Below are 27,432 nucleotides of genomic sequence, written 5' to 3'. Positions count from 1 at the left end.
CTTTTATGGTCAAAGAGCATCAACTTTAATACTGTTTTTTTTCCAAAGTAATTACAACATCTCACCCAGATTTAAGGGAAGGGAAAGATTTTGCCTCTTTCTGTGGACTAGCAAGTTCTGAAATAACATGCGAGGCCAGAAATATTGCTGTGGCCCATTTAAGAAAATTAATATTTTCTTTTTCTTGCCAAACAATTCACATCTTTCCCTAAAGGCTTATGTTTGAGTTTCAAAAACTCATTGAGGAGCTGATGTGGAGTGGTGTGTTAAGGTACTGGTGACAAAGCCAGCCTCCCATAATCAGTGTGCTGGTTGGAGTCCTGCTTGCTCAGCTTTCAGTCCTGCTAAGGTGTCTGGGAAAGCAGTGGGAGATGGAACAATTTTGAGTCCCTACCACCTGTATGGGAGATTGAGGTGGAATGCCTGGCTCCTGTCTTCTCCCTGGCCCAGCATCAGCTGTTGAGACCATTGAGGGAGTGAGCCAGTGGATGGAAAATCTCTCTCTCCATCTCTTTGCCATTCAAATACAAACATCTTTAAAATTAAAAGTCCCATTGGTGCCTGTGTGGTTGTATAGCAAGCTAATCCTCCATATGTGGTGCTGGGATCCCATATGGGCAACTGTTCTAGTCCTGGCTGCTCTACTTCCCATAAAGCTCCCTGCTGATGACCTAGGAAGGCAGCAGAGGTTGGCCCAAAGCCTTGGGCCCCTCTACCTGTGGGAGACTTAGGAGAGATTCATGGCTCCCAGTTTTGGACTGATCCAGTTCTGGCTCCTGCAGGCATTTGGGAAGTGAACCAGAGGATGAAAAATGTCATTGTCTATCCCTGCTCTCCCTCTCGCTCTCTGGAACTCAAGTAAAATAAATAAATCTAAAACCCATATTGGATCCAGTCCAGGTAAACCAAGATTCTCCTTGTGTATGTTTTCTTGATGATAGCTCCCTTAACTGTAGCTTTGCTTGATCTGAAAACTCGAAAAGGGAAACTCTGTAACCCTCTTCCTCTCATGAGCCAGCAGCAGTGAGGCATAACCTTCTCATCCCAAGACGGAGAAATGGGAAGGCACACAGGAGTCACCGATCCAGAGCAGTCGTCTTTGTTCTTCTATGAGATCCTGTTCCCAAGGTTTTAAATACATCCACAAGTAGATGTTCAGATCCGAACTCAGGACGCAACCTTAATTCTGATCAACCTCCCCTTACATCCAGCCAGGAGCAAGATCTGTATTGCTTTTCCCCAAAATATGCTTTAGTTATTCTTCGCTGGATTATAAGTCTCTTAGTGGTCACCCTTCAGTCTTTTTTTTTAAGATTTATTTTTATTGGAAAGGCGAATATACAGAGAGGAGAGACAGAGAGGAAGATCTTCCGTCCGATGATTCACTCCCCAAGTGAGCCGTAACGGGCCGATACTATGCCGATCCGAATCCAGGAGCCTCTTCTGGGTCTCCCACACGGGTGCAGGGTCCCAAAGCCTTGGGCTGTCCTCGACTGCTTTCCCAGGCCACAGGCAGGGAGCTGGAAGGGAAACGGGGCTGCCGGGATTAGAACCAGCACCCATATGGGATCCCGGGCATGCAAGGCGAGGACCTTAACCACTGTGCCACCGCGCCGGGGTCACACCCTTCGGTCTTATTCCCTTCTAATTTGACACAGCAGTCGGTGCAGTATTTTAATTCATGTCTGATTTTGTACTCCCTTGCTCGGTCTTAAGTTCCTTACCTGAATAGCTGGACTTTGCCTTTCCTCTGACCTTTCATTGATCACTTTCCCACACTGTTCGCTGCCCAAAATATTCTCTCCTGGCCTCCCACTCCCACATCAACAGAGCTCTTCTCATTTTCCCAGGCTAGGCCTGGGCATTCCTGATCATCACACCTAAACGCTGTGTCCTCTGTTCTTCTCTGATATTGTATCCTGCTAATTTCCCTTGTAAAACTTACCCCACTTTTAGATTATATCACATTTGATTGGTTGTCATCTTTCTCCAGACCCTCTTTGTAAAACCCCACGTCAGATGCCAGATCTGTTACTCAGCCTGTTATCTGCTACCTTATAGTGTGCTCCCAAATGTTAGTCAAGATACTGTTCACAGGTATTTGAAATGTTATAACACATAATTATGAATGATATCCATGCATTATTTCCTAATTATTGCTGAAAATAGCCTTTTGTTTCTCTCTTCCAGTAATTGCCCTTCATTTTTGGCTGCTGCTTTAGCCCGAGCCACATCAGATCAAGTCCTTCAGAGTGATCTTTCTGCACATTACATCCCAAAGGAGACGGATGGCTCGGAAGGCTCTGTGGGTGAGTGCTTTCTGCCTGAGTGTTTGCTAAGTTTAAAAATCCTAACGTTTTCTCATACCTAGTGATCCATGGAAAATATCTGCAAAATGCTAAATCCAATTGTTTGTACATTCAGGTTGATTATATAGTGGCACTAAGGAGAAAACTATGCAGAAAGACTTTTCAGATCAGTAAAAAGAGGGAAGAGAAAAAAATACAAGTGTGTTTTTGCAAAAGGTCAAGTAGGATGTGGAAGGTAATTGGAGCAACGGGAGCTTGTCATTAATAATGCCTGAATAAATGGAGCAAGTAAAGCGAGGAATGTGAAGTCAGTAAACAAATATGAGTGGGTGAGAGTAGCAAGAATTTGAGCAAAACCTTTTTAAAAATTGTGTATTACTTTTAAAAATCCAAGTAAAAATGATGTCAGATATTAAAAAAGTCAAGAGATCAGCTATAACAAAACTCGTCAATTATGTTAAAACTTAAAGCTACTGGATTCAGATAGAGCTCTTTATCGTGGAAATAAAAGATCTGATCTAATTGTATACATCACTGTACATCATTATTTTTTATTTTTTTTAAAGATTTATTTATTTTTATTACAAAGTCAGGTATGTAGAGAGGAGGAGAGACAGAGAGGAAGATCTTCCATCCGATGATTCATTCCCCAAGTGAGCGCAACAGCCGGTACTGTACCGACGCCCGAAGCCAGGATCCAGGAACTTCCTCCAGATCTTCCACCCAGGTGCAGGGGCCCAAAGCTTTGGGCCGTCCTCAACTGCTTTCCCAGGCCACAAGCAGGAAGCTGGATGGGAAGTGGAGCAGCCGGGATTAGAACCGGCACCCATATGGGATCCTGGGGTGTTGTTCAAGGCGAGGACTTTAGCCACTAGGCCACGCCGCCAGGCCCAACTGTACATCATTTTTTATAGGAGAATTATGAGATCCAGTTTCTAGATGAATGCATTAGGCTCATGCATATTTGACATGATCTAAAAATATATTTTTGTAAAAATTAGTGAATTAATGAAAAAATTTTAAGAAATATTAATGCTAGTTCTGTTTCAAGCATTTGCCTTTCAACACAGTACCCGGAGGAAAGCATGTGTTATTGATCAGAGTAGCAAGATTGCAGAGAATGTGCGACAGAGAAAGTAAGCATTCCTGTTCTTCCTTTCCCTCCCAGTTGTTTCTGACAGAAAACTGGCAAGGAATCCCTCTGTTTGGTTTTAGTGAATATTATTGATTCATTTGGAGCTGAGTTGTTCCAGAATCAAGATGAATAGAATTCCTGCATTGGGCTTTCCTTGCGCACTGATGCATAAAGTAAATACCCTGTGATGAAAAAATGAGATTAAATTTTGCTTGTCGGCAGCCAGGGTGATGGTGACTCAGCTCCAGCTCCTTACAATGACATTAACAACTGATGAGTAATTTACAGCTGTGAGGGGGTGGACTGCTACTTTGTATAATTTCACTTTTCTGTAGTCCTTTTTAAATTTATTTTTCCATTTCAAGCATCAGTGTACATATTAAAATCCTACACCACTCCTTGCAGAAGGGGAATACCTAGTGTGGTCCAACTGAAGTGCCCTACATACCCACTTGAAGAATTTCCGGAACCCCATAATAAATGAAAGAAGGGTGGGGGTTGTGGTTTGGTGGGTATCATCAGTCATTCTTATTTGACAGTTTTCTGCAGTATGAAGTGATGCGCCATGATGCTGTATGACTCAGACTTACCTAGCTGTCCGTCGTGAGCCGTCTGCATATCCTTGATCTGGTTAGCCCAGATCACTCCATGTGAGGGTAATCTTGAGAGCGTTGAAATGAGCACACTGAATAGGCCCGTTGTGCAGTGCCCAGAGCCATTGAAGTCCATACTGAGAGACCTTTTGTCCCTGTTCCTGTTCCTTTCTATAAACGGACATTTTAAAAAAATCCTTAACTTAATGTTTTTCTCATGTTGATGTCATTCGTGATAGAATGTTTGCTAAGTGACCTTGAATATCTGACTTAGTACAATTTAGTTTGGTGGATATAACTCTTCCAAACAATATAAAATAGATTTGAAATATCCCAGTGAAAATTCAAAACAAAATGGGAAATGATTGCTAATACAAAGGAAATTTTTAAAATTAAAGAAAGTATCTATAAATAAACTCAAAAACCATAAATTGACATGACCTATCTAAGGAAAGAGAGATTGAGAGAACTGTCACGGGCAGAAGGAAGCTGAACAGATGATTCTATGGGGGGATATTTCCAAATGGTCCAAGATAATTATAACACTGTTTTAAAAATGTTTTCATTGTACAAAGAAAAGCAAACAAAAGGAAATGAGATACCAGACTTAGTAATCAGTATAAAAAGAATGTTAATTAAAATATTTGTATATTGAGTATAACAGTTAAGTCAGTGAAGATTCTACTGAGGGTCTACCATGTTTACTGTTGTTAGGTAAACAGAAGAGCACAATAAAAATATCGAGTAATCTATTAGTGTAATTTATATATTAATAGGTCAAGTAAATAGGATAATCTCTGAAGATAACAAAAGAAGCATTCAACAAAATTTACTGACATTCCTAATTTTAAAAGTATTATTAATAACTAGGACTAGATGACTATGTCATGCACAGAGTAGGACAAAATTCGGTTTAAACCAAAATCAACTAATTCTCGGGAATATTTTTGGTTATAGTCACTTCTGACTTGGGTGAACACATGTCCCTGGCCACCCTGCAGTGTTAGGGCTGCAGTGAGAGCTGCAGGGGCAGTGAGCAGACCCTGGCACTGTCCTCCTCAGAGCCGTACGCTCTCTCTCTTTTCTTTCTTCCTTTTTAAAAATATTTATTTTACTATTATTGTTATTTTATTAGAAAGTCAGAGTTACAGAGAGGAGGAGAGACAGAGAAGACCTTCCGTCCATTGATTCATCCCCAAGTGGGCCCAAGAGCTGCAGCCATGCTGATCCAAAGCCAGGAGCCCGGAGCCTCTTCCAGGTCTCTCATGCGGGTGCAGAGTCCCAAAGCTTTGGGCTGTCTTTGACTGCTTTCCTAGGTCCCAGGCAGGGAGCTGGATGGGAAGCAGGGCTGCCAGGATTAGAACCGGTGCCCATATTGGATCCCAGCCTGTACAAAGTGAGGACTTCAGCTGCTAAGCTACTGTGCCAGGTCCCTCCACCTCCCTTTTAAGATTATTTTTATTGGAAAGTCAGATATACACAGAAGAGAGACAGAGAAGATCTTCCAACCGATGATTTACTTTCCAAGTGGCCGCAATAGCCGGAGCTGAGCTGAGCTGATGCCAGGAGCCTCCTGGCATCACATGGGTGCAGGGTCCCAAGGATCTGGGCCATCCTCGACTGCTTTCCCAGCCATAAGCAGGGTGCTGGATGGGCCACCAGGATAGGAACCTGTGCCCATATGGGATCCTAGCACTAGCAAGGCGAAGACTTAAGCCACTAGGCTACTGCTCCAGGCCCTCTAATTTTATTTTCATGCTCATAGGATGCCAAGATGACTACTGGGAGTGTCAGGTCTTCATTCGTCCAAATCCCAATACAGCAGGAAAAGAAGAGTAGCATATCTGAGCTGATTCAGTCTCTCCAGCCCAATGAAGTTTCCCATTCCTGATCGACTCACCGTGACCACAAGGATGCAATTCTGTAGTCAAGTTTCAGTGTTGTTTTAAATTCCAGCGTGAGCATAGACAGAGCACAGCAGGAAATGTTACTGGAGAAAAGTGATGTTTGCTGGATGGAGAGTGGCACATTGCAATCAAGTTCCAATAAAAGTAGCAAAGAAAATAGCCAAGAATGAAGTGATTAAGAAATATGAATGGCCTTTGTTAAAATTCTGTTGAGCTACAATAAAACTTGTTCCTATTAGGATAGGATTCATTATGAAAAAACACTCAACTTTTTCTGAACTAATATGTAAATTCAGTGCAATCCCAAACAGAATGGGAATAAGTCTTCCTGGCCAAAGTTGGAAACATAATTTAAAAGTTCATCTGGAAAAAGAAACATGTCCCATTACCCAAGTTGCATTTTGTTTTAATTAAGAATAAGCAATAGGAAAACTAGTCTCCTGATAGTGAAACATAAAGTACTTTACCATTGTAGAAGAGAGATGAGTGAAGCAGAATAAATAACCGCTATGTAAATAATTTAATATTTTTCTGGTTATTTTATTTATATAACAATTTCCATTCATTTATTCAACAAACATCTAAAGAGTCCCTGCTGTGTGCTGGGAATTGTACTGTGGCTGATCAAGGACAGTGAAGACACAGCTTCTGTTGGAGGGTTGGAGACAGGAGATCATCCGGATTTCAGAGCTCCATATCGCTGGACTCAAGTGGGGTTATACAGAACACAGCACATGACCAATAAGTGAGATCTGTTACAAAATATGATTAAAAGTTCTAATAGATCAATCCTTGGAATGGGAAATATGGGGGAGGGAACCCCTGAAGAACATGGACAGATTGAGAGGTTAACTAATTTGAGGAAAGAACACTGCTTTAACACTTTAATCTGTCCCAGTTCAGAACACTGGTGAAAATGTTTACTGTAATATCCAATAGGGCAGCCACCAGCCAAATAGAGAGATTGAGTCTCTGGAGTTGAATGAATATGACCAAAAAACCTGAATTTTAAATATAAATTTTAGCTAATTTAAATAGTTGTGTTTAGCCTTACTGGACAGGTTACCTATATAATAGTAGTATACAACCAAAAGATTAAAGCAGTAGTGTATATTTTTATGTGGGATTCTAGAAACTATCCCAGTAACTGATCCATCTCTCCGAGCAACAGAATTACCCTGGTTGCTGCACACCTGGGTCCGATGCGGCCTGCGCTGCTGTGGGGCCCAGCTGGGCGAGTGCTGGCTGAGTTTGGAAGCTGGTGCTTTAGAACACTGGGGTTGCTCAGAACCAGCTGGTGGGCGCACTGCAGGTCTGTCTCCCACATGTGCACATCTCCTAGGCTCCTCTACTCCTGCTCTTCTTGTTCCTTTCTCTTTTGGTGTTCCTTGATTTTTCAGTGTGCGCACGCATGCACACACACACACACACACACACACACACGTGTTAAAGGGAACAGAGCCACCAGGCAGGATTTGCCACCCACCACCCATTATGTTAAAGAGGAAAAGAGGGGTCAAAAATTTGACATTGGTTTTCTGATTATAGTCATTTTGAAAAAACATTCTGATTTTAAAAAGCAGGTAAACATAGTACCCACAGATTAAGGTGAAGGCAGGTGGTTCAGGAAAATAGTCTTGTGAGGCCATCAAGCTCTGTCTGATTCAGTTAGAAACAATTCTTTTGGGGATTTTTTTTTTAACCTGAGATAAAAGAAGAACCACTAGAATTCTGGGCTGAGGAAAAAAATATTCCAATAGATGTAACTTGAGTGGAGGGCTAAATGATACAAAGTACATCCCGTCAGTACCTCTGGCAGTGCGTGGCAGGCTGGCGTGTGTGGCAGGGTGCAGTGGGCATCCACGCGGCCACCCCGACGGAAGGGCGGGCAGCACACACCCAGCTCCTGCTGCGGCTCGGCTGCTGTCTCCTCTTCCTATTCAGTCGCATACAGAACTTAAGAACCTTTTTCCTTAGAGAAGTATACAACCGTCAAGTCACTTAACCTATTAACTAAACTGCCTAAAACTTCAAGTAGGAAAAATGTGATTTTGTTCCAAATGATCACTTGCAGGAAGTAAAAAAGCAAGCAATGTGATATAAAGGAGGCGGTGAGGGAGACAGAGGGTAAGGTACTTGACAAGATGCATTTCTCTCACTCCTATAGTTTGTGCCCTGTGTTCTCTTCGGCCTTTCGCATTTCTATTAACTAGAGTCGCTTCATATTTCAGACATTTTTTCGTGCTTAGTAGGAGGCTTGGCTCTCTTAGTGATGAGCACAGAGAGCCGCGGTGAGGACACTTCTGCTGGAAGAAGCGCGAGGTGCAGCTGTGGCACAAGCCTGTGACCCAGGAGGCCGCTGCAGTGGCAGCTGCCAGGGTGACTTCCCACCAGACAGGCTGTCATTTCCTTTCTTCAGAGGCGCAGAAGGGCGAATTTCTTCTGTTGAGGAGGAGCCTGACTCAGGTGACCTACTTCTGTCTTCCCCAAGCAGGCAAAGGGAAGCAGTTTTACCAGGCTCCTCACTGGGAGGTTTCTGTGTTTCCTTCACAGAGATTGAGACGGTGAAATTGGCCCGTTCTGTCTTCAGCAAACTGCACGAGATTTGCTGCAGCTGGGTGAAAGACTTCCCTCTGCGCAGGAGACCCCAGCTGTATTATGAGACCTCGATCCATGCCATCAAAAACATGCGCAGGAAAATGGAGGACAAACACGTCTGCATTCCTGACTTTAATATGCTCTTCAACCTAGAGGTAAGGGCACTGGTGGAGCCGGTGAGATGCAGGGCGCGCAGCCTCCGCGGGCCTGACGGGAGAGGGCAGGCCGGGCAGGACTGAATTCCTTGTGGCACACAGCTGCCCGCAGTCAACAATGGAAAGGGACAGGGTATCTTATTTTGAATAGGTTCCCGAGTTTCAAAATTGGGAAAATTAAAATCTCTCTTTAATCCTTTTCTCCTAGATACCATATTCCCCCTCATGAAGGCAAGGGAAGTTACCAGTTTCTTGGGTAACCTTCCAGGGCTGTTCTACAAACGTATAAGCAAAAAAGAAAACTAGCCTAGCCTAGTAATTGTTTGTTTTTTTTTTTAAAGGGAACTATTTCTACAGTATAATCAAATGGTTAAGTTCCCATATTGCAATATGGCTGAAGGAAAAACAAAACACAAAAGAATAAATTAAAGGCTGAGACATTTTCTGATTTCATGTGGTTTTCTTTTCAAAATTTTGGTCTCTGAAACAGCAAAGTAGCTGAAACTATTTCACAAATCTCTGTGACTGACAAATTAGATTCACATGAGCCTTGTCAGCTTAATGACCATTTTCTTGTTCTTTTTTTCCTTTCTATTAAATGTATTACGTTAATACAGATAGGTTGTTTTCCTTTTCCTGTCATTTGCCTCTTTTCTTCACTTCAGTCTGCAAATTAAAATATAATAACTTACACCGAGCACAGTATTTCGTTCATTTAGCAGTGAGGGGAGCGGGCAGCGGCAGCTCTGGTTTCAGAGTCCGGCTCCTGCGAGTGCGCAGAGGTACCAGCGCCAGTGCCGCGTCACTTGTTTCAAGGGCTGCTCCAATCTGTCGGCGTTACTGCTGTCGGCTCGGTTTTTATGTTGCTGACTGATTTCAAAATCATCCTTAAGTTTAAGCCTAAATCAGGAAAAGGAGCAGCTCAGGGTAGTGCAGTGGCTTTAACTGCAGCCTGGCAGTGCACATTCAGGATTACAAATCCTCACATAACCTTTGGGTAATTTCACTTTTACTTTGATATGAGGAAACAAAAGTGCAGTCAGTCTTATTATACATGTTTTGACTTAAATGTTTACAGTAAAAAATAATGGAGCAATGGGCCTTGGCGGTTTAGATGCCTGCATTCCACATGGATTCCCTGCCCTGGTACCTGTGAATGCAGACACTGGGAGGCCGTGGTGGTTGCTCAAGCCACAGAGCTCCTGCCACCCACACAGGAAATGTAGACTGCGTTCCCAACACTCCATCGTGTCTGCAGTGGGACTGAACTCCAGATGGGCGGCTTCTCTGCGTCTCTCAAATTAAATAAATAAATAAAAGTGGAAATGACCTCAATAAACTAAATGATAATTGATGTCCTCCTTATGACACAAAGAAAATTATATACAAGACAATCCTAATTTTCATTAAATATCTATGTATAATACTGGCTATCTACAGATAGTAGGATTATAAGTGATATTTATTCCTCCTTTACCCTTTATCCAAATTATAAGTAAAACATCAGTAAATATTTCTTGCTTTCCTTAAAAGAAGCTATCTAGTTTTGAAAAAGAAATTTGCTTTGTTCCCATTTCTTCTGATGCTACAGAGTTGCTTGAGTACTTCCTTAATACAAGTAGAAATTCTACATATTAGGATTATTTCTAGTTCTGTTTAATCAACTGCCAGTGGCATTATGGATAATACTGCTCAACTGAAAAATAAATAGTTATAATATCCATATAATACAGATTTCATAATGCTTATTTGGTATTTCTGTGCTCTTTAAAAAGAATTTTATTATTTTTAAAAAGGTCAATTTAATTTTATTAGGAAGGTAGATTTACAGAGAGCAGAGATAAAGATCTCCCATCTGCTAATTTACTCCCCAAATGGCCACAGTAGCCAGAGCTGAACTGATCTGAAGCCAGGAACCAGGAGCCTCTTCCAGGTCTCACAATGGGTGCAGGGTCCCAAGGGTTTGGGCCATCTTGTACTGCTTTCTCAAGCCACAAGCGGGGAGCTGGAAAGAAAGTGGAGCAGCTGGGATATGAACCAGGGCCCATAGGCAAGGACTTTAGCCACTAGGTTACCACGCTGGCCCACCCCCCAAATAACTTTTTAAAAGCACAAATATACATTTAGTCCCCAAGAGATAGTGCCTTATCTCTAACAGATGAGAAAATTGCTTTTCTTACAATCAGTGATAGGCTGAGCACTGCCCTGACTTGTAAAACTGAAGGAAAAAGCAATGACACTACTTGCAAATGAAATAGATTGCTGCCATGAGCTGCCTAAAGGAACTCAGGGTCCAGGCAGATAGAGGTGGGACTGATGTTAGACACAAGCTCTTACAAGACTTAGAAGCAAACCACCAAAGTGGCTGAAATGTAACTTATCAATAGGTGTCCTTGTTAAGACAAACACGGTGTTGGAAGACCCTGCCTTGGCAGTTGCCTTTACTAGAAAATGTGAAGAGGCCAAGACACTGTGATGGCCAGGAGGTGGGCCATCAAAGCATTGGGAGCCTGATGTGGTTCAAATCTGATTAACCAGGGATGTAGTGAGAATTCTTTGTGATCATGAAGGACTTAAGAAAGAGGCTTTATAGTTTGGAATTGTGTATGATTTCATATCTCCTATGTATTTTCAACACTGTGAGCATAATTGGCCTCGTGCTGGAGGGCCAATTATTTCCTGTTGTTCTTGGGTTCTAATTTGACTATTAAAATAACTTCATTTTGAAAAATAGCACTCAATTCAGAAAAGTTTTCACTTAATCCTTTCTCATACCTTCTCATTCCTCTCCTCTCAATGTGTAACAGCAATTTTGAAGCAAGCAAAGGGGAGGTTTCCATGGTACAAGACAACAACTTTCCCAAAGAGGGCACTTCAGCCTGCCGTGTGCCAGTGTGTGAACACAGGTGCACTAATGTTGCAGGTATTGAAGCAGTTGATCAGTCATGTTAGAAGAAGGAAAGATTGAGCCTCCTTGCCTGGATGACAGACGCAGTGAGGGTTAAGGATGGGCAACATGGATTCACTCACTTGAATCAATTAGCACCGACACCTGACTGTGCTGTGTTTCTGTTGACAGGACCAGGAAGAACAAGCTTACTTTGCAGTGTTTGACGGCCATGGGGGAGTGGATGCTGCCATTTACGCCTCCATTCACCTCCACGTTAACTTAGTGCGCCAGGAGATGTTCCCCCACGACCCTGCTGAGGCCCTGTGCCGGGCTTTCCGGGTCACTGATGAGCGGTTTGTACAGAAAGCAGCCAGGGAGGTATGCCACTTTCTCATCAATTCTAGCTGTGAAGGCACTGCCACACCCAACTAAGCATTAACTGTTGTTCTGAACAGACATTTTTTTAAACTTTTTTTTAAAATATCTGTAATATTCTATTCTTTTCCCACTTAAAGAATTAAGTCCAGTGAGGGTACAATGATGTACTATAAAGAAATACTCCAAACGCAATTTTCCAGATTCATTTCTATAATCATTGCTGGATTTGGCAGGTGAATATTTTCTTTGTTTGATTCACCATTGCCTGTCAGGTTCACACCAGGACCATCTCTAAGCAGACTACTGCTTAAGATCTGGATATGGTGAATAAACAGTGATCTAAAAAAAGCAGAAACTGGGATGATTTCCATACATTTGGTTCCAAATGGGCAGGCAGGGTCTCACTGTGTATCCCTTGAGGGAAATGTTGCTTGGAGAAGGTGAATCCTTAGATGATTCCAGCAGGAAGGAAAGTCAACTCATGTCTTACATTACTAAGGTTAATTATACCTAAGGTTTTTACTCTGAATGGGTAACTCACTATATGAAGAGCTGCAAGTAAAAAAAAAAGTTGTCATTCTTGCCATTAATACATAATTAACTGCAGTACTCTGCTGAATTTTTAACTGAAGGCCAATAGTAAATAACTTATTTTAAAAAATAATTATAGAATTATGTGCACATAGAAAATAAGACTGGCCTTGACTTAAATTGCTTTTAAAATGGTCTTGGAGAGAATGGGGTAATCATTTAAATCAATTCTTTAATCTTGGATATATATAGCAGTAGTGTTTAGAATTAATACAACAGTAATTCAAAACTGTTTGGCATTAAGCAAGAGAAATCTCTATTTTCTTCCTCCCCCAAATCTGGATTAATATGCAGGTTCCACAACAGTCAGGTCCACAGTCAGCGGTGGGCTGGAAAAGAAACAGCCCGCCCGCCGCCTCGTGCCGCCAGCATGCTGCGGCCTCACAGTAGACAGGATCTGTACTCACTGCAACAGAGAATCACCGTGTCTGCTATCCTCTGTTCTGTTCCTTTCCTTGTGTCCTCAGACGGCCTTTTTACTGACCATGTTTGTCTCATTTGTTTTGTCATTGATCCTGGAGTTTTTTAGTTCTGCCAATAGTTGTCCTGCATAATTCAGGCTTGTCTCAGCAGTTAGTTCTTGTGCTTCCCTGTGCTGCTAACTGCCAGGAAGAAAGGAGCGATCCCTGTGGGGGAAGAGCCCTGCCTCCTGTTCTCTCCAGGGCATATGCACTCAAGTGTCTTTTAGCATGGGTTCCAGGGGTTTTTTTGAATATTCTGTGTGGGAAGACATTTTATTGTTGGTTGAGGATTTATAACAAACTTTCCCTATATAAGGAGAATGAGAAGTTGTTGTTCTCCTTGGGTACAAGGGGCTCTTCACCACCCCTGGAGCACTGGTTCTAATTTAGGCCAGGTCCTTAGTAACTGAAAGTCATGCTCACCTGGTGACTCATGTCAAAGGGAGATGTCATTTTAGTATAGTGGGATCTAGAGCTCTAAGTACAGTGGTAGCTACTACAGCAAGATTCTGGACTATTAGTTTTTGATAAAGTTTTCCAAAGGGAAGGACCCCTACATGCTATTTTGAAAGGTATAAGCAAGCCCATGGGCTCTAAAGGGATATGTGCTGTAGCTCAGCTCTTCCTGACGTCCAGAGATCGGGCGTGGTCATTGTGTCAGTCAGACTTCCTACATTACTTTACACATCTAAGACTGTCCTGTAATCAGTAATCAGTAATAGAAAGAGACTAGAATATGGAAAGTTTTCTCTAAGAATTGGCATAGTACATTTAACATTCAAATGGAGGAAAAGAGTTTCAGTTCTGTTTTCTGTATTAATCATTTACCTTCCCTTGAGCAAGTCAAACAGCCTGCCATTGCTTTCATATCTGTACTTTAAATGAATAATCCCCACCTTTCATATTCCAGAACGGCGGCTTTGTGTGTATACACACACAAATACCCAAATGCAGTAACTGCTGTGTATCTGTAAAATTGCATTATTAATGATTAACTCCCATCTGAAAAGTTTATATTAAAAGCAAATTATTTCTCAATGAAAATTTGGTGTGTATTTATTTTCACTGACTCTGGTTTTAAACTATTTGCAGAGCTTAAGATGTGGGACCACAGGAGTGGTGACTTTTATCAGAGGTAACATGCTACACGTGGCCTGGGTGGGTGATTCCCAGGTTATGCTTGTGAGGAAGGGCCAAGCTGTTGAACTAATGAAGCCTCATAAACCAGACAGAGAGGTAAGTATAGCCTATTCTATGCCTTAAAGGAAGTTTTCAAAGTTTATTAATTAGGGTTCACTTAATTATTATAATTATCACCATTATCTCAGCAGCCATACCCACGTTCCAAAGAAACCTTTTCAGATTATATCTGTTATTTACTGTCAAAGAAGAATAATCAACCTGAATCCAGTTATTATTTTTATTGCATTGCTGTTTAGGATGAAAAGCAGCGAATTGAGGCCCTTGGAGGTTGTGTAGTCTGGTTTGGTGCCTGGAGGGTGAATGGAAGTTTATCCGTCTCCAGAGCTATTGGTAGGAAAAAGTTTTTCTTTAACCAAACTTCTCCTAACTCATTGTCTTCTATTAACTGTTGCAGCTTAACCTGAGATAATTTATATTAATACTCTCATTTTGTGGTTGATAGCAACTGGATAATGCCACTTTTTAATTATTTAACTACACCTGTCCATTTGTATGCGTAAATACAATTATTCAAATAGAGCCAGCTGGGGTTGGTGCCATGGCACAGCAAGTACAGTCAGTGTCTGCGGTACCAGCATCCTATATGGGTGCTTTACCTCCGATCCAGCTAATGGCCTGAAGCAGGAGACAGGCAGAAGCACTTGGGTCCCTGCAGCACATGGGAAATCCAGAAGAAGCTCCTGGCTTCAGACAGGCCGTCTGGTCATTACGGCCATTTGGTGAGTGAGCTAGTGAGGAAACTCACTCTTCTCTACTTGGCTACCCGACTAAATAAGGTTTGGTTTTGTTTTGTTTAAGTGGAGCCATATCAAGAAATTCAGGATTTACTAGCTTCTATTTTTATTTATCTAGTTAAATTGGAAAGGCAGATTTATAAAGAGGGAGAGACACTCAGAAAGACCTTCTACAATAGCCAGAGCTGAGCTAATCCGAAGCCATGAACCAGGAGCTTCTTCTGGTCTTCCACACAGGTACAGGCTCTCAAGGCTTTGAGCCAACCCCCTCTGCTTTCCCAGGCCACAAGCAGGGAGCTGGATGGGAAGTGGAGCACCTGGGACACAAAACAGTGCCCATGTTAGATACTGGCACTTGCAGGCTAGGATTAGCCAGATTGTGCCAGCCCTTTATCTATTTTTAATTAAAGCCATTATTCTACATCTTTTTAAAGGATTTATTTATCTGAAAAACAGTTACAGAAAGACAAGAGAGACAAAAGAAACAGAGTTCTTCCATCTGCTGGTTCACTCCCTGAATGGCCACAGTGGCCAAGACTAGGCCAGGCCAAAGCCAGCAGCTTCCTCTCTCTCCCACGTGGGGAGCAGAGCCCACAGGCTTGAGCATCTTCTTTCTGCTTTCCAGGCACCTTAGCAGGAAGCTGGACTGGAAGTAGAACAGAGGGACTTGAAGCAGCAGCCATATGGGATGCTGGCCATAAATATAGTGGCTTAACATGCTGTGCCACAGAACCAGCCCCTGCTGATCTGGTGGAAATTAAAATGCTTCTCATTTCATTTCATTTTGGATCATGTTTAGCTTAAATCCGTATTTGCCAGAAACTAGAAGGCACTCTCTATATTTTACCCCTATTTGTTTTTCTCGTATCTGTTTCAAATGAATTCTGAAATGAGATTTCAATGACCCAGGACTTCAAGTTTTTTAAAAAGGGGAGAATCAGCAAAACTGAATGGACAAAATACAAGGGTGTAAGTTCAAAGACTTGAGCTGTTTTTACTTTTGCTTCATTTTGGGCTCAGGGGTTATTATTTGACTCCACAGCTTGTTTCATTACTGGATTTTTAAACAGGAACTGTATGGGCAATTTGCATAAATATTGCAATTCTTAACTCTTACAATATTACAAATTTTAATGCTTAAAGAAATGAATTTGACCCAGATTTAAGATGAATAGTTCACATCTAATCTTCAAATTTAGTCTATTATTGTAAAAAAAAATTCCTGAACATTAAGAAAATCTGGTAGAATTGACTTTCACACTCTATGGGAAAGTGCTGGCAAGCTGTGCCGTGGCCTGGATACGAGCAGCGGAAGGCTGAAAGAGAGGCAGAGCTGAGAGCACAAACACCTTGTAAAAATCGGGAGTTGCCCTTCGCAGAGGGAGTTCTTAGGAGCTCTGGGAGAGAGCCAGAAAAGGAGGTGTTTCTCATTTTGGAAATACATCCCGCACAGAATTATTTTTGACAACTCTAACCAAAGACTTCCTCCTCTTCATCTTCCCTTTGTCCAAGGATGGAGGGTTAGATATCTTTGAACCAACTTACTAGCGGACACTTGTCTTTTTATTTTTCCCCTAAAAATCTAACACAAGTAGAAATCAAAGCAAGGAGGAATACCCTAGATGAACAAGTGACATTCTGAGGGAGACTTCACAGAACGAAATCCCAGATACAATGGAGGACAGGGCCATGGAGTTTGATAGGACACAGTGCATGTTTCCGGGGTCACATTGAGTGCAGGAAGCTTATAGCAGAGGGTGGGAGTGGCAGAGATGATGAGTATTGGCTCCCAATTGTGGAGGGCTTGAAATGTGAGGCTGAGTGCTCGAGCTGTCAGGGGAGCTGCGGAAAGCTCAAGGGCTAGGGGCATGCGCAGTGCCGGGGAGGAAGGTGGATCAGGACAGAGCAAGCCTGGAGCGGCCATCGGGCTACTGACAGGCGAGGACAGCTGAAAAGAGATCTGCAGGTAGCTATAAAGGGATGAGGCAAAAACGACAGGTTGTAGGGAAGAGAAAAACCAGCCTCCAGGTTTTTGACTTGCAAATGCAAAGATGACGAAGAATTTGTAATAAGGATACATTTGGGAAATAATTGAGTTCAGTTTGGACATATTTCATACGTGTGGGATGTCTTAGAAGGGAATTTCTGTGTAGCTGGCAGCCTGTCCCACAGTTGAGAGCTCTAGGCTGGAGAAACAGTTGGGGGACTCATCCCACTTTCCCAGTGATAACAGCAAATTGTAAAGTGATGTATGTATTCATAAAGTAGCTCAAATTATAGGGATGGGCGGCACTGGCCAGAACACGGAGCCACACAGCGAGTCCCATCCTCTGGGCTTGTGTCTAGGCTCTGCCACTGTGATCTTTATAATTTGTAATATTTTCTGTGATATTTGGGAGTAACAGTACGTGACTCAAGGAATTTTTTAGTAATAAATGTATAACACATGCACTGAACCTTGAACCATGCCCGGCGCTGTCGTGGTTAGTGCTAGAATAGTGAAGGAGCCAGAGAGGAGAATGAAGAAGTGATAGAGAGGGGGAACTCCAGATAACGACGAGAAAGGTTTCTAGGAGCCACCAGTGTCAAGTGCTACAGAGTTTAAATGAACAGTGAATATTTAAAAAGCAAGATTCAGAATTTTAACATAGGGTAAAATTAGTGACATTTAATATACATGTTTTAGACCAATAGGTGGAAAAACCTAGTCAGGTTAAAAATCAGCTTGGGAGAATAGGCAGTGACAAAAATTTAGTTTCTTGAGCTAATGGCAAAAGAGAAAAGAAAAAGTGATAGCTTGAAGAAACAGCTGACTTGGGACAAAGTAGATTATTACTTTTAAGAAGATTTTTAAAAATATATTTTTTATTTGAAAGGAGGTGAGAGGGAGAGGACTTCCATAACGGAAACAGCAGGAACTGCGGTGTCCTGCCAGGAGCCTCCTCTGGCTCTCCCACGGGCAATAAGGGCCATCCAGAACCTGAACCAGCATCCATGTGGGCCACCAGTGTCATGGGCAGAGGTTCAGTTCACTAGCTAGGGTGCCCAATTCTTGATTTCTTTTTCAGATGATGATTTTAGGTTTGAGCATGCCAGTCCTTATAGATGGAGGATTACCTGTCAAAGCCACAGCGCTGACCCCCTGCTATGGACTTTTTAAAGACTCATTTATCCTGAGCCCAGCATGGTAGCCTAGCAGCTAAAGTCCTCACCTTGCATGCACTGGGATCCCATATGGGCTCCAGTTTATTCCAGTGGTCCCACTTCCCTTCCAGCTCCCTGCTTGTGGCCTGGAGGACGGCCCAAAGCCTTGGGACCCTGCACCCACATGAGAGCCCCAGGGGAAGCTCCTGGCTCCTGGCTTTGGATCAGCTCAGCTCTGTTGCAGCTGCTTGGGGAGTGAACCAGTGGAAGGTGATCTTCCTCTTCTCTCTTCTTCTCTGTAAATCTGACTTTCCAATAAAAAACCAAATCCTTAAAAAATTTTCATTTATCCTAAAGAAAAAGTGATAGAGAAACTTGTAACCACAAGTTCACTCGCCAAAGGGCTGCACAGCTGGCCCTGGTCCAGGCTGAAGCCAGGAGGCCAGAGCTCTATGTGGACCTCCTGCATGAGCAGAGCCATCTCCCACTGCTTTCCCAGGTGCATTAGCAGGGAGCTGGATCAGAAGGGGGCAGCTGGACTGGAACTGGCATGCTCTGATATGGGATTCAGCATGGCAGGCAGCAGCTTAGCTCACCATGCCACATGTCAGTCTCTCCATGAACTTTCAGAAGGACTCTTGCAGTGATTGCAGTAAGGACAAGAAATCAGTCAGTTTTCCTTAAGAAACAGTACTTAAAGAGCTTTAGAAAGGAGAAGCTTTGCTAGTGGTTCTACCCATGAGCCCTTCAGATCCAAAGCTGACAGCGTCATGATGTGCTTCCCAGCACATGGAAAGAGAAAGTTGCAAACAATAGGATGCTGCCACTTCTGCCATGAAATGGGTATTCCTGCCCTCCTACCAAACCTGGGGGTGGAATGCCATGAACTTGAGACTCAAGAGCAGAGCAGGTGAAAAGCCAGACTTCTGGCAGCAGCATTTTCTCTGTGCGAATCTCTGAATGTTCCATTCTAGACAAACAGTTGCGGTGCTCTTTTAATTGAAGCACTCAAACAAGGTTTGTTGGAACAGTATGACTCAGATCACTTTATTTTTAGAGATGGAATTCAGAAAATAATAATATGATCAGGTAAAGTATGGAATGGGGAAATTTAGTAAAACGAATTGGTGGAGGATATTGAATCCCATGACTGGGAGTTTTAATTAGTTCTAAAGAGAGGCATCCTAGTATGTAAGTGAAGTTAATAACATCAAACCAGGTTTGAAGGGGACTGTGTTGACTACTATAGGAAATATGAATGGAGAAGATCCTAAATACAAGTAAGATGAGAACACATTTGAGAACAGTTAAATATTTATGACTTTTTTTTTAGCCACATAGATGAATCCAGGTTGCCCACATTGGCTTTATTAGTTATCCAGAGGCTTGCACTTGGGTTTTCTGAGTCTATTTGTAGATTCCAAAGGGATAAGACACATAGAAGAGTCCCTGTGGCAGACGCAAGAAACCATAAATGCATGGCCAGATCCTTTACCTTCCCTTGGCCAGAAGGTCCTATTTTCAGTGCAATGGAAAGGCCAGTTGTTTATGGCAACTGTATAGACAGTAAGTGCAGTCTGATTCCAGCGCTGGCACTTTTAACCAGTAAGCCACGTGCCCCTAGTTTACAAATGATAAGCTTCTCTTCAACAATGAGTTATGAAAATTACGCTAGAAATTATTGCCCAGTACTGTCTGTATAAAGAACTGAAAATCACCATCCCTCAGAGTCGCTAGTACCTTGTGACTCTCCAGACAGCTAAGGGAAAACAGCAGCATAAACATAAGGATCAGGAAGTGCTCTGGCCCTGGACCAGATGTGCTATAGATGAGCTATCCTGGCCCGCTCGTGATTAACCTGGCTTAGATCTGCCATCTCTCCTGCAGATGCACCATGCTGCACAGTGCAGGGCCACTGAATGCTGCCTCAAGTCACTGCACATGCTGTCTCCTCCAGGGGCCTTCCCCGCTTAGTGATAACTTACTCTTCATGGCACAGCGCAGTTGTTCTGTAAATGAATGAAGGGAGAGGGAAGGAAAGGCAGGCCCAGGAGGGGTTTCTTGCAGCTGTAATAGTAGGGGTATGAACATAACAATAAAGAAAGAAGAGGAGGGCATTCTGAGACAAAAAAGTAAGAGTGTCTCTGAACACACACAAAAAAATGGATATACATTGTGTGTTCTCCAGAAGTCACAAGTAAAGCAGCCTGAGAGAGGCAGAAAGCCAGATGAGCCAGGAACCAGAAGAGCTCTCTCTGGTTCCCTTGTTTGAGGCCTTGGATTAGCCACATACCTTTTCTTGGTTTGAGGGAGTCTGACTTGATTTCTGTTTTTTAAAGTGACTGGAAGAGAAAGATCTTCCATGTGCGGTTCACTCTCCAGTGCTTGTAAGAGCCAGGGATGGGTCAGACTGAGGTCTGAAGCCAGGATCCCCTATACATGTAGCAGGGACACAAGTACTTGAACCGCCATGCACAGCTTCCCAAGCGCCTTAACAGGAGCCTGGATGGGAAGCAGAGGAGCCAGGGCCTGGAGCTGGCACTCCAGTAAGGGGATGTGGGTGGCTTAATCTGTGTCACAATGCCCTCCCTAGACTTTTTAAAATCCTTATAACTGTACTGATTTTCAAACAAGGATAATAATGTTGTTTAAAGAAGAGGATGATCAGAACTTTTTCTCAGCGTGGACTGGTTCTCAATCTCAAATCCAGCTACAAGTAAAAACAGTTCTATTACATGAACAAAATAGTCCTGTGTAGGGTTCAACTTTCCAGTACAGTCGATTGAGATCTGACAGTGTTGTTTCCCATGTCTGGCTAAATCTGAGTCGTGGCCTGAGGTACAAGAAAGAACCTAAGCTTGAAAAGGCACTGAGTCCAGCAGTGGGAACTAAGCCCAGTGATTGGCAAATTGGGAGAAGGGAATACACAGCATCTGATTTATACATTCTAGTATTTTATTTCTAAAACAATTCTTGAACTAGTTTATTGTTGGATGTGAGACAGGAGAGCCAGGGTAGGAGCTGCACGTGGGCTCCCAGTTGAGTGGCAGGGATTCTGGCAGCCTTCCAGGTGCATTACCAGGGAGCTGGATAGGAAGTGGAACAGCTGGGACAAGAACTGACATTTATACAGGATGCTGGCCTTGCAAGTGCCAGTTTAAACCACTGCATTAAAATGCCTGCCTCCTCCAAAGTGATTTAACAATTCCCAATAAAATTGTTAGCTGTTATGGCATTGGATTTAGGATAAACCAAAGTATGACCTCTGATGTACCTACTTTATAATTCCCACAGGAGATGCTGAACATAAGCCATATATATGCGGAGATGCAGATTCTGCCTCTACTGTTTTAGACGGGACCGAAGACTACCTCATTCTGGCCTGTGATGGCTTCTATGACACCGTGAACCCCGATGAGGCAGTGAAAGTTGTGTCTGACCACTTGAAGGAGAATAATGGAGACAGCAGCATGGTTGCCCACAAGTTAGTGGCATCAGCTCGTGATGCTGGGTCCAGTGATAACATCACTGTTATTGTGGTATTCCTGAGGGACATGAACAAAGCTGTAAATGTTAGTGAGGAATCAGATTGGACAGAGAACTCTTTTCAAGGAGGGCAAGAAGATGGTGGGGATGATAAGGAGCATCATGGAGAGTGCAGACGCCCCTGGCCGCAGCACCAGTGCTCAGCGCCGGCAGATCTAGGCTGTGACGGGCGTGTGGATTCCTTCACTGATAGAACTAGCCTCAGCCCAGGGTCCCCAATCAACGTGCTGCAAGACCCAGGCTACCTAGATCTCACACAAATAGAAACAAGCAAGCCTTGCAGTGGCCCGTGTTTGCCACCAGTTGAGATGTTTGGTTCTGGTGCACCAAAGAAAGCCAATGTTAATCAGGAGCTAATGGTGGAGGAAATGCATTCATCATTGCCTGAACGGAGTGGTGCTGGAGTGCTTCCCGCTTCTGTTCATTCGGGCTCAACAGGGCGGCAGATACACAGAATGGAGAGCTTTTCTCCTGTCTGTTTTGGGTTGGAAAATGAACAATTCAAATTCCCAGGAAAAAGAGTGTCTAGGTTGTATCACTCACACCACCACTACTCAAAGAGGCAGCACGGCTATGGCTTTATCACCAAGTTCTATTCCTTTCTGTCTGCCAGGGCGCCCTCCCATGAGACGGGCACTAACCTGTCCTCACTTATTCCAAGAGGGAAGAGAAACAAGATGTTAAAAAGTTCTCTGTCATGGAGGCTAAAAAGCTGGAAAGGGTACAATGACAACAGGATGAGGAAGGTTGGAAAGAATAATGATATTCCATACCCAGATCTCCCCTGGAGCCATAAAATGTAACTTTTCTTTAAAGTAGGCAGGCTAGCACCCCCTCTAGAAACCCCACCATGAAAATAGAAACAAAGTAGACATTTCTACAACATACCTGCTTCATTAGGAATCCCTGGATAGCTCCATTCCCAAGTGTAAATAGATCTCTAGGAAACTAAAAGGTACAGTATTTTCCATCTAACAAAAAGTATTGGCGGTTTCACTTAGCAAAATTACACAACTGGTGTGTGTTGTGCATCCGCACCTGTGTACAGCCCCTCCTCTGCCCCTTCGCGTCACTAGTGGAAGCTTGGGAGAGATGAGGCGGAAATCTCAAATGCAGTGGAATCTGGTCTGATGTGCCTAATACATATTCACAGAAAACCTAATGCAGAATTCAGCTTAGTTGGGAAATGTCCCACAAAAGCCTGGGAACCCCAAAGAAAACATTTCCCCATTTTGAGTAGGTAGAAGACTAAAAGCCATGTGAGTTTCAATTGGTAACAAAGTAAAAAGCTACTAGAAACATGTCATGTTCTCAGACTTACAGGATAGTATGTATCAAAAAGATTGATATTTTTCCTGTAAATCTTAACTATGAACATTTTTTTGAATTAATATTTCCTAGGGTTGTAGTTACATGGAGTTTCATAATCAGTTATGGTGCTTTTGGTGGAATTTTTTAAATTTATCATTCTAGGAGACCGTGGTCAGCTGGTTTTGATCTGGTACTAACAAGTGTTTCACTGCACCTTCATCTCAGGAATAAGCCTGGTTGAATGGAGATGATGTCAGGTACAATTATACTCGAAGCAAACAGCCATTTAAAAAGAAAACCCAATAGCAAAGTTCCCAGACAGCAAAGACATAAACTATAGTATTAAAAAGTGGTTTGGGGGGAATGAGAATTATAGTTTAGCTTTTCTAAAGTGATTTCCCCTAAGGGAATGCAGCAGTGGTCTGAGGAATGCCGAGGTAGTGTCCTACAGTGAGCCCTCGGGCCCCATGCCAACGGGCAGCAGCGCTGGGCGCGCCCCCTGGCCTGCTGCGGCGGCCTCGGGCTGCCCACGCCTCAGGGCTGCACTTAGGTCTAGTTCATATTTTTAAATCGTCTTCTTTTTGCAATTTCTGTGTTTTCAGGCCAAATGCTTACCTTAACAAAGGCAGAAACAAAAACCAAAAGCACCACTAATGCTTAGACTCCTTCATTCAGTGGAACGGCCCTGGGTTCTCAGCCTCCTTAGGAGCTCCGGGAGAACCTCCTGGCACGAGGCCCGGCCATGGCAGCAGGTGGGAGGAGTCCGGCTGGCATCATCAGTTTGTACTGTTAGGATGCAGCGAGTGTTCTTGCTGAAAAATGTCCACTGCCTAATCATGTTTTTGCAATAATAAGGATTTTATATTTCCCAGATGCATAATGAAAGACTAAAAGTTAATGGTAGCAAACTTTGGGTGCCAGTATAGCTATATAAAATAAACTTTTAAAAACTGTCTCACGTTAGCAATAATTATTATTCTGCAGATTTTATTAAAATTTGAAAGTAGAGATTTTCAGTATTTGTTTTCCTTTGATTTTGAAGTTGTGTCTTAAGTGTTGAGACACATGGTTGAAAAGCAGTAAACATGGCTCCAACCTTAATCCTAGGATCTTTTCACCATTTGATGCTTTGCCCCCATACATGGACCTCACTCTTCTGTCATTTTCTGAAGCCTAGATCTTGTTAACAACCCCAGCAGGTGCAGTGCCAGTTTCAAATCAAGTTATCTAAGAAAACAAGAAAACAAGAGGCAGCAGAATATTGGTACACATTCTAGTCCAGAAAGTAAAAATATTACTTAGCTAAGTAAAAATATTTTTAAAATTTTATGCAATCATCTATTGGTAATGTTTTTTGTCAGAATAAAGCAAATGAAAGAAGTTACAAGTGATAGGCTTTTTCACTAGGGGAAAACAAATGGATGAAACTGGGACAGACCAACCCATCTTTAATTGAGGGTCTGGATTTGTAGGTCTGACTACATGGCAGTGTTAACTCCATTTCTCATTACCATTAGCTCTCTAGAAAACAAAGTAGTCCTGGTGTGGTCAAGTTATAAACCAATCTTGTAAAAAAAAATAACAAATGTCCATTTGTTCACAACATGCACATTTATAGAATAGTTAGGTACCATTTGTAAGGTAAGTCCTTTAAAATTCTACAATACATATTAAAGTAGTGGTTACTGGTTGATTAGATAAACAAGCAGTGCTTTGTGAAGCGCAGTGTTAGATCTTCATGCCACTGGTGATAAAGTAGTTTCCTTCCATTCAGATCCTGTGCCCTTATCTGCTGCTTGCTGATGTAAGCAATAAGTACCCTCTACCTAACGGTATCTACACATTTCTGTAACTTGTATTTAATGATGGTGTATCTGGTGATTACAAATATTAGACAGATATAAAAGCATATAGTATATATTACCTGTTAATGACGAGGTATAGTCTGTGAATTACGTGTTTTGTACTTTTATTCATTGTGTAATTTAGTGGTGGTGAAAGTTCTACACGCTCAAACCTTCAAAGAGTGGCAGTATCCCTTTTTCGATTTAACATGATCTGCATTAATTTGTGTGCCTGCTAAACAAGTTTGTTAGAATAGGAAATAGTAAAACAAATATAAACAAGAAAGTATAGTGCTGACTAGGGAAACAGACTTCAAGTCACCAAGGGAAGTCACTGCAAACTCCTCGCACATTCGTTGTAAGCGCCAAAGGGAGTCAAGTCCCTAACTGCAGGTCTCCTCTGTTCACTGTGGAGCTGTGTCCCTCTGAGGGCCGTCTGCAGGCAGGCAGCGTTACAGCAGCGAACCTGGGGCTCCGCCTCCTGCTCTGCCCTGTACTGAAGAGGATGATGGGTACACACAGATATGTACATACCTTTTCTTTACCTAGAAGTGCCATCCACTGTCCTTGAATTAACACAATTACTGTTACATTTAACTAGGAGGCTCCTTCAAAAGTGACTCCATTTTCATGGACAGCTATCAACAATGCCAGTGTCAACACTGAGTCTAATTCTGACCACATGTACCTACCAACACTGCATTTTCATGACAACCATACGCCATTGTTGAACAGTGTGCCAGTAACAAGTGTGGCATCCAGTGGGTAGACTGAAAATGATGCATAAGGTAGTTCAGCATTGAGATAAAACTGCTGTGGTTCAAGTACTTCACTGAAGGCTTGCTGAGCTCTGTGAGGAAATGAGCTAAGTTATTTAATTTTTAAAACCTAAGTTGTTCGCTCAGTGAGCTTGATCACTTCAGCAGGGCCATAAAAGGGACACTACACTTGTGTTTACAACCTAACCTGGTAGTTTTCCTTTGGATCATAAATTAGTTCAAGAAAAGACCTTTTTCCACCTGTGAAAATGAAGTTTAATGACATAAATACCTGCTTTTATGTTTTGACCTGTGTTTAGTTTAGATTTTTCAAACAGAACATGATACTGCCAGTACTATAATAATTTTCCATATAAATGGGACTGTGTTGAAAAAATAGCTACTACTTCTTACCAGCATTTTTACCTTCTAAGTTGAAAGCTATTTATTGTGCTAATTTACAAAACATGAAATACGACCACCTGCAGACTGACACAGCAGTTGTATGTGAAGACGAGAAACACTGCAGTAAACTGAGGTGTGCAGTCAGCCAGAGGAACGCCATTGCAAACTCTCACTCTAGGTGCTGCTCGCCGAGACGGGCCGGGCTCTCTCGTTTGGGACATTTCTCTGCAAAGAATTCTCTCTGGAGTGAAGCCGATGAAGTGAATCATCTGACCAAGTAAATTAATTTATGAACCTGCTTTTCAGCTCACCTTTGCGTCCAGTTGTAATCATGAGTGATCCTTCATATTTTATTTATAAAAACTGTTCATTCAGGTAAAGAGTATGTTGAAATTTTGCCAATATCTTAATAAAACCCAGCAATTTAAAACTAATAGTCATATTTCTTTTTTATTTCAAGGAAAGATAAGTTGGGCAGATTCCCTAGGAACTGGAAAAATGTAACTCTGATATGGTCATTTTCTTAACCTCTTAGGTAGGAGGAGCATTTCAAAAAGAAAAGCTGCCAAGACTGAGACTGTTGTTTCCTTCTGGAAGACCAGAGGAGATAGAGCGCCTCCTACAGTCTCTTCCCCTTAGTGCAACTAGGCAAAGGGAAGATACAGGGATTAGTCCTGAAAACCACACACTGGACACCTGCTGGGGCCTACGTAGCAACTCCACAGTTCTCCCAACTACTTCTTTCCTATATTCTGGATGACAGACTGTCTAGAGCATTAGTGGGTACATTAGGAAATGCCTTTAAGCTGAGGGGGTGGGCCCAGTGAGATGGCTCAGTGGCTAAACCCTCCTCACCTTGCAAGCACCAGCATCCCATATGGGTACTGGTTCATGCCCCCAGCTGCTCCGCTTCCCATTCAGCTTCCTGCCTACCGCCTGGTAAGGCAGTCGAGGACGGCCCAAAGCCTTGGGACCCTGCACCTGTGTGGGAGACCTGGAAGAAGCTCCTGGCACTGGATCTGCTCAGCTCTGGCTGTTGCGGCCACTTGGGGAGTGAACCAGCAGATGGAAGATCTTTCTGTCGCTCCTTCTCTCCATACATCTGATCTGCCTTTCCAAGAAAATAAAGCCTTAAAAAAAAAAGCTGGAGTGGTTAGATGACCAAGCTGTGTGAGGCAGAAGTGCGCAGAGTCCTGAGCAGCTTGCCCAGATGCACACAACCCACAAATCACATGCCCTTCAGGCCTCACACTGGGCAGAGCTCTGAGCCCTGGAACACCTTTGTGTGCCAACAGAGAAATGCATTTTCAAAATAGAGCAGAGTACTGAGTAGCTGATGGGATCGTTTGCTCTAAAACCTCCCTGGCAGAATTTAAAAACCTCTCGGAACTAGGTAGAAAACCTAAAAACACCACCATGTTAAATGAGGAGACAGGAACTTCATCCTGGTCTCCCAAACTGGTGGCAGGG

The 27,432-nt window shown here is 42.8% G+C and overlaps 2 protein-coding genes across 2 annotated transcripts in view; one reads left to right on the top strand and one right to left on the bottom strand.

Moving 5' to 3' along the window:
- PPM1E (protein phosphatase, Mg2+/Mn2+ dependent 1E) overlaps nt 1–22,541 on the top strand; it is a 91,453-nt gene extending 68,912 nt beyond the window's left edge. Inside the window, exons 2-7 of the mRNA XM_041001322.1 lie at nt 2,191–2,309; nt 8,498–8,697; nt 11,777–11,965; nt 14,110–14,253; nt 14,457–14,550; nt 21,393–22,541. Coding sequence (XP_040857256.1) covers nt 2,191–2,309; nt 8,498–8,697; nt 11,777–11,965; nt 14,110–14,253; nt 14,457–14,550; nt 21,393–22,447 — 1,801 coding nt within the window. The 3' untranslated portion in view covers nt 22,448–22,541. The remainder of the gene's footprint in view (nt 1–2,190; nt 2,310–8,497; nt 8,698–11,776; nt 11,966–14,109; nt 14,254–14,456; nt 14,551–21,392) is intronic.
- A 1,367-nt stretch (nt 22,542–23,908) lies between these two features.
- The window catches only part of TRIM37 (tripartite motif containing 37), a 79,803-nt gene continuing 76,279 nt past the window's right edge, over nt 23,909–27,432 (bottom strand). The window contains exon 25 of the mRNA XM_041000306.1: nt 23,909–24,182. Coding sequence (XP_040856240.1) covers nt 24,179–24,182 — 4 coding nt within the window. The 3' untranslated portion in view covers nt 23,909–24,178. The remainder of the gene's footprint in view (nt 24,183–27,432) is intronic.

This window comes from Ochotona curzoniae, unplaced genomic scaffold (assembly GCF_017591425.1).
Source record: "Ochotona curzoniae isolate NIBS_2020 unplaced genomic scaffold, NIBS_Ocur_1.0 scaffold_2453, whole genome shotgun sequence".
Classification (NCBI taxonomy): Eukaryota; Metazoa; Chordata; class Mammalia; order Lagomorpha; family Ochotonidae; genus Ochotona; species Ochotona curzoniae.
The sequence above is the reverse complement of the archived record's forward strand: the minus strand, read 5'-3'. Positions and strand labels throughout refer to the sequence as shown.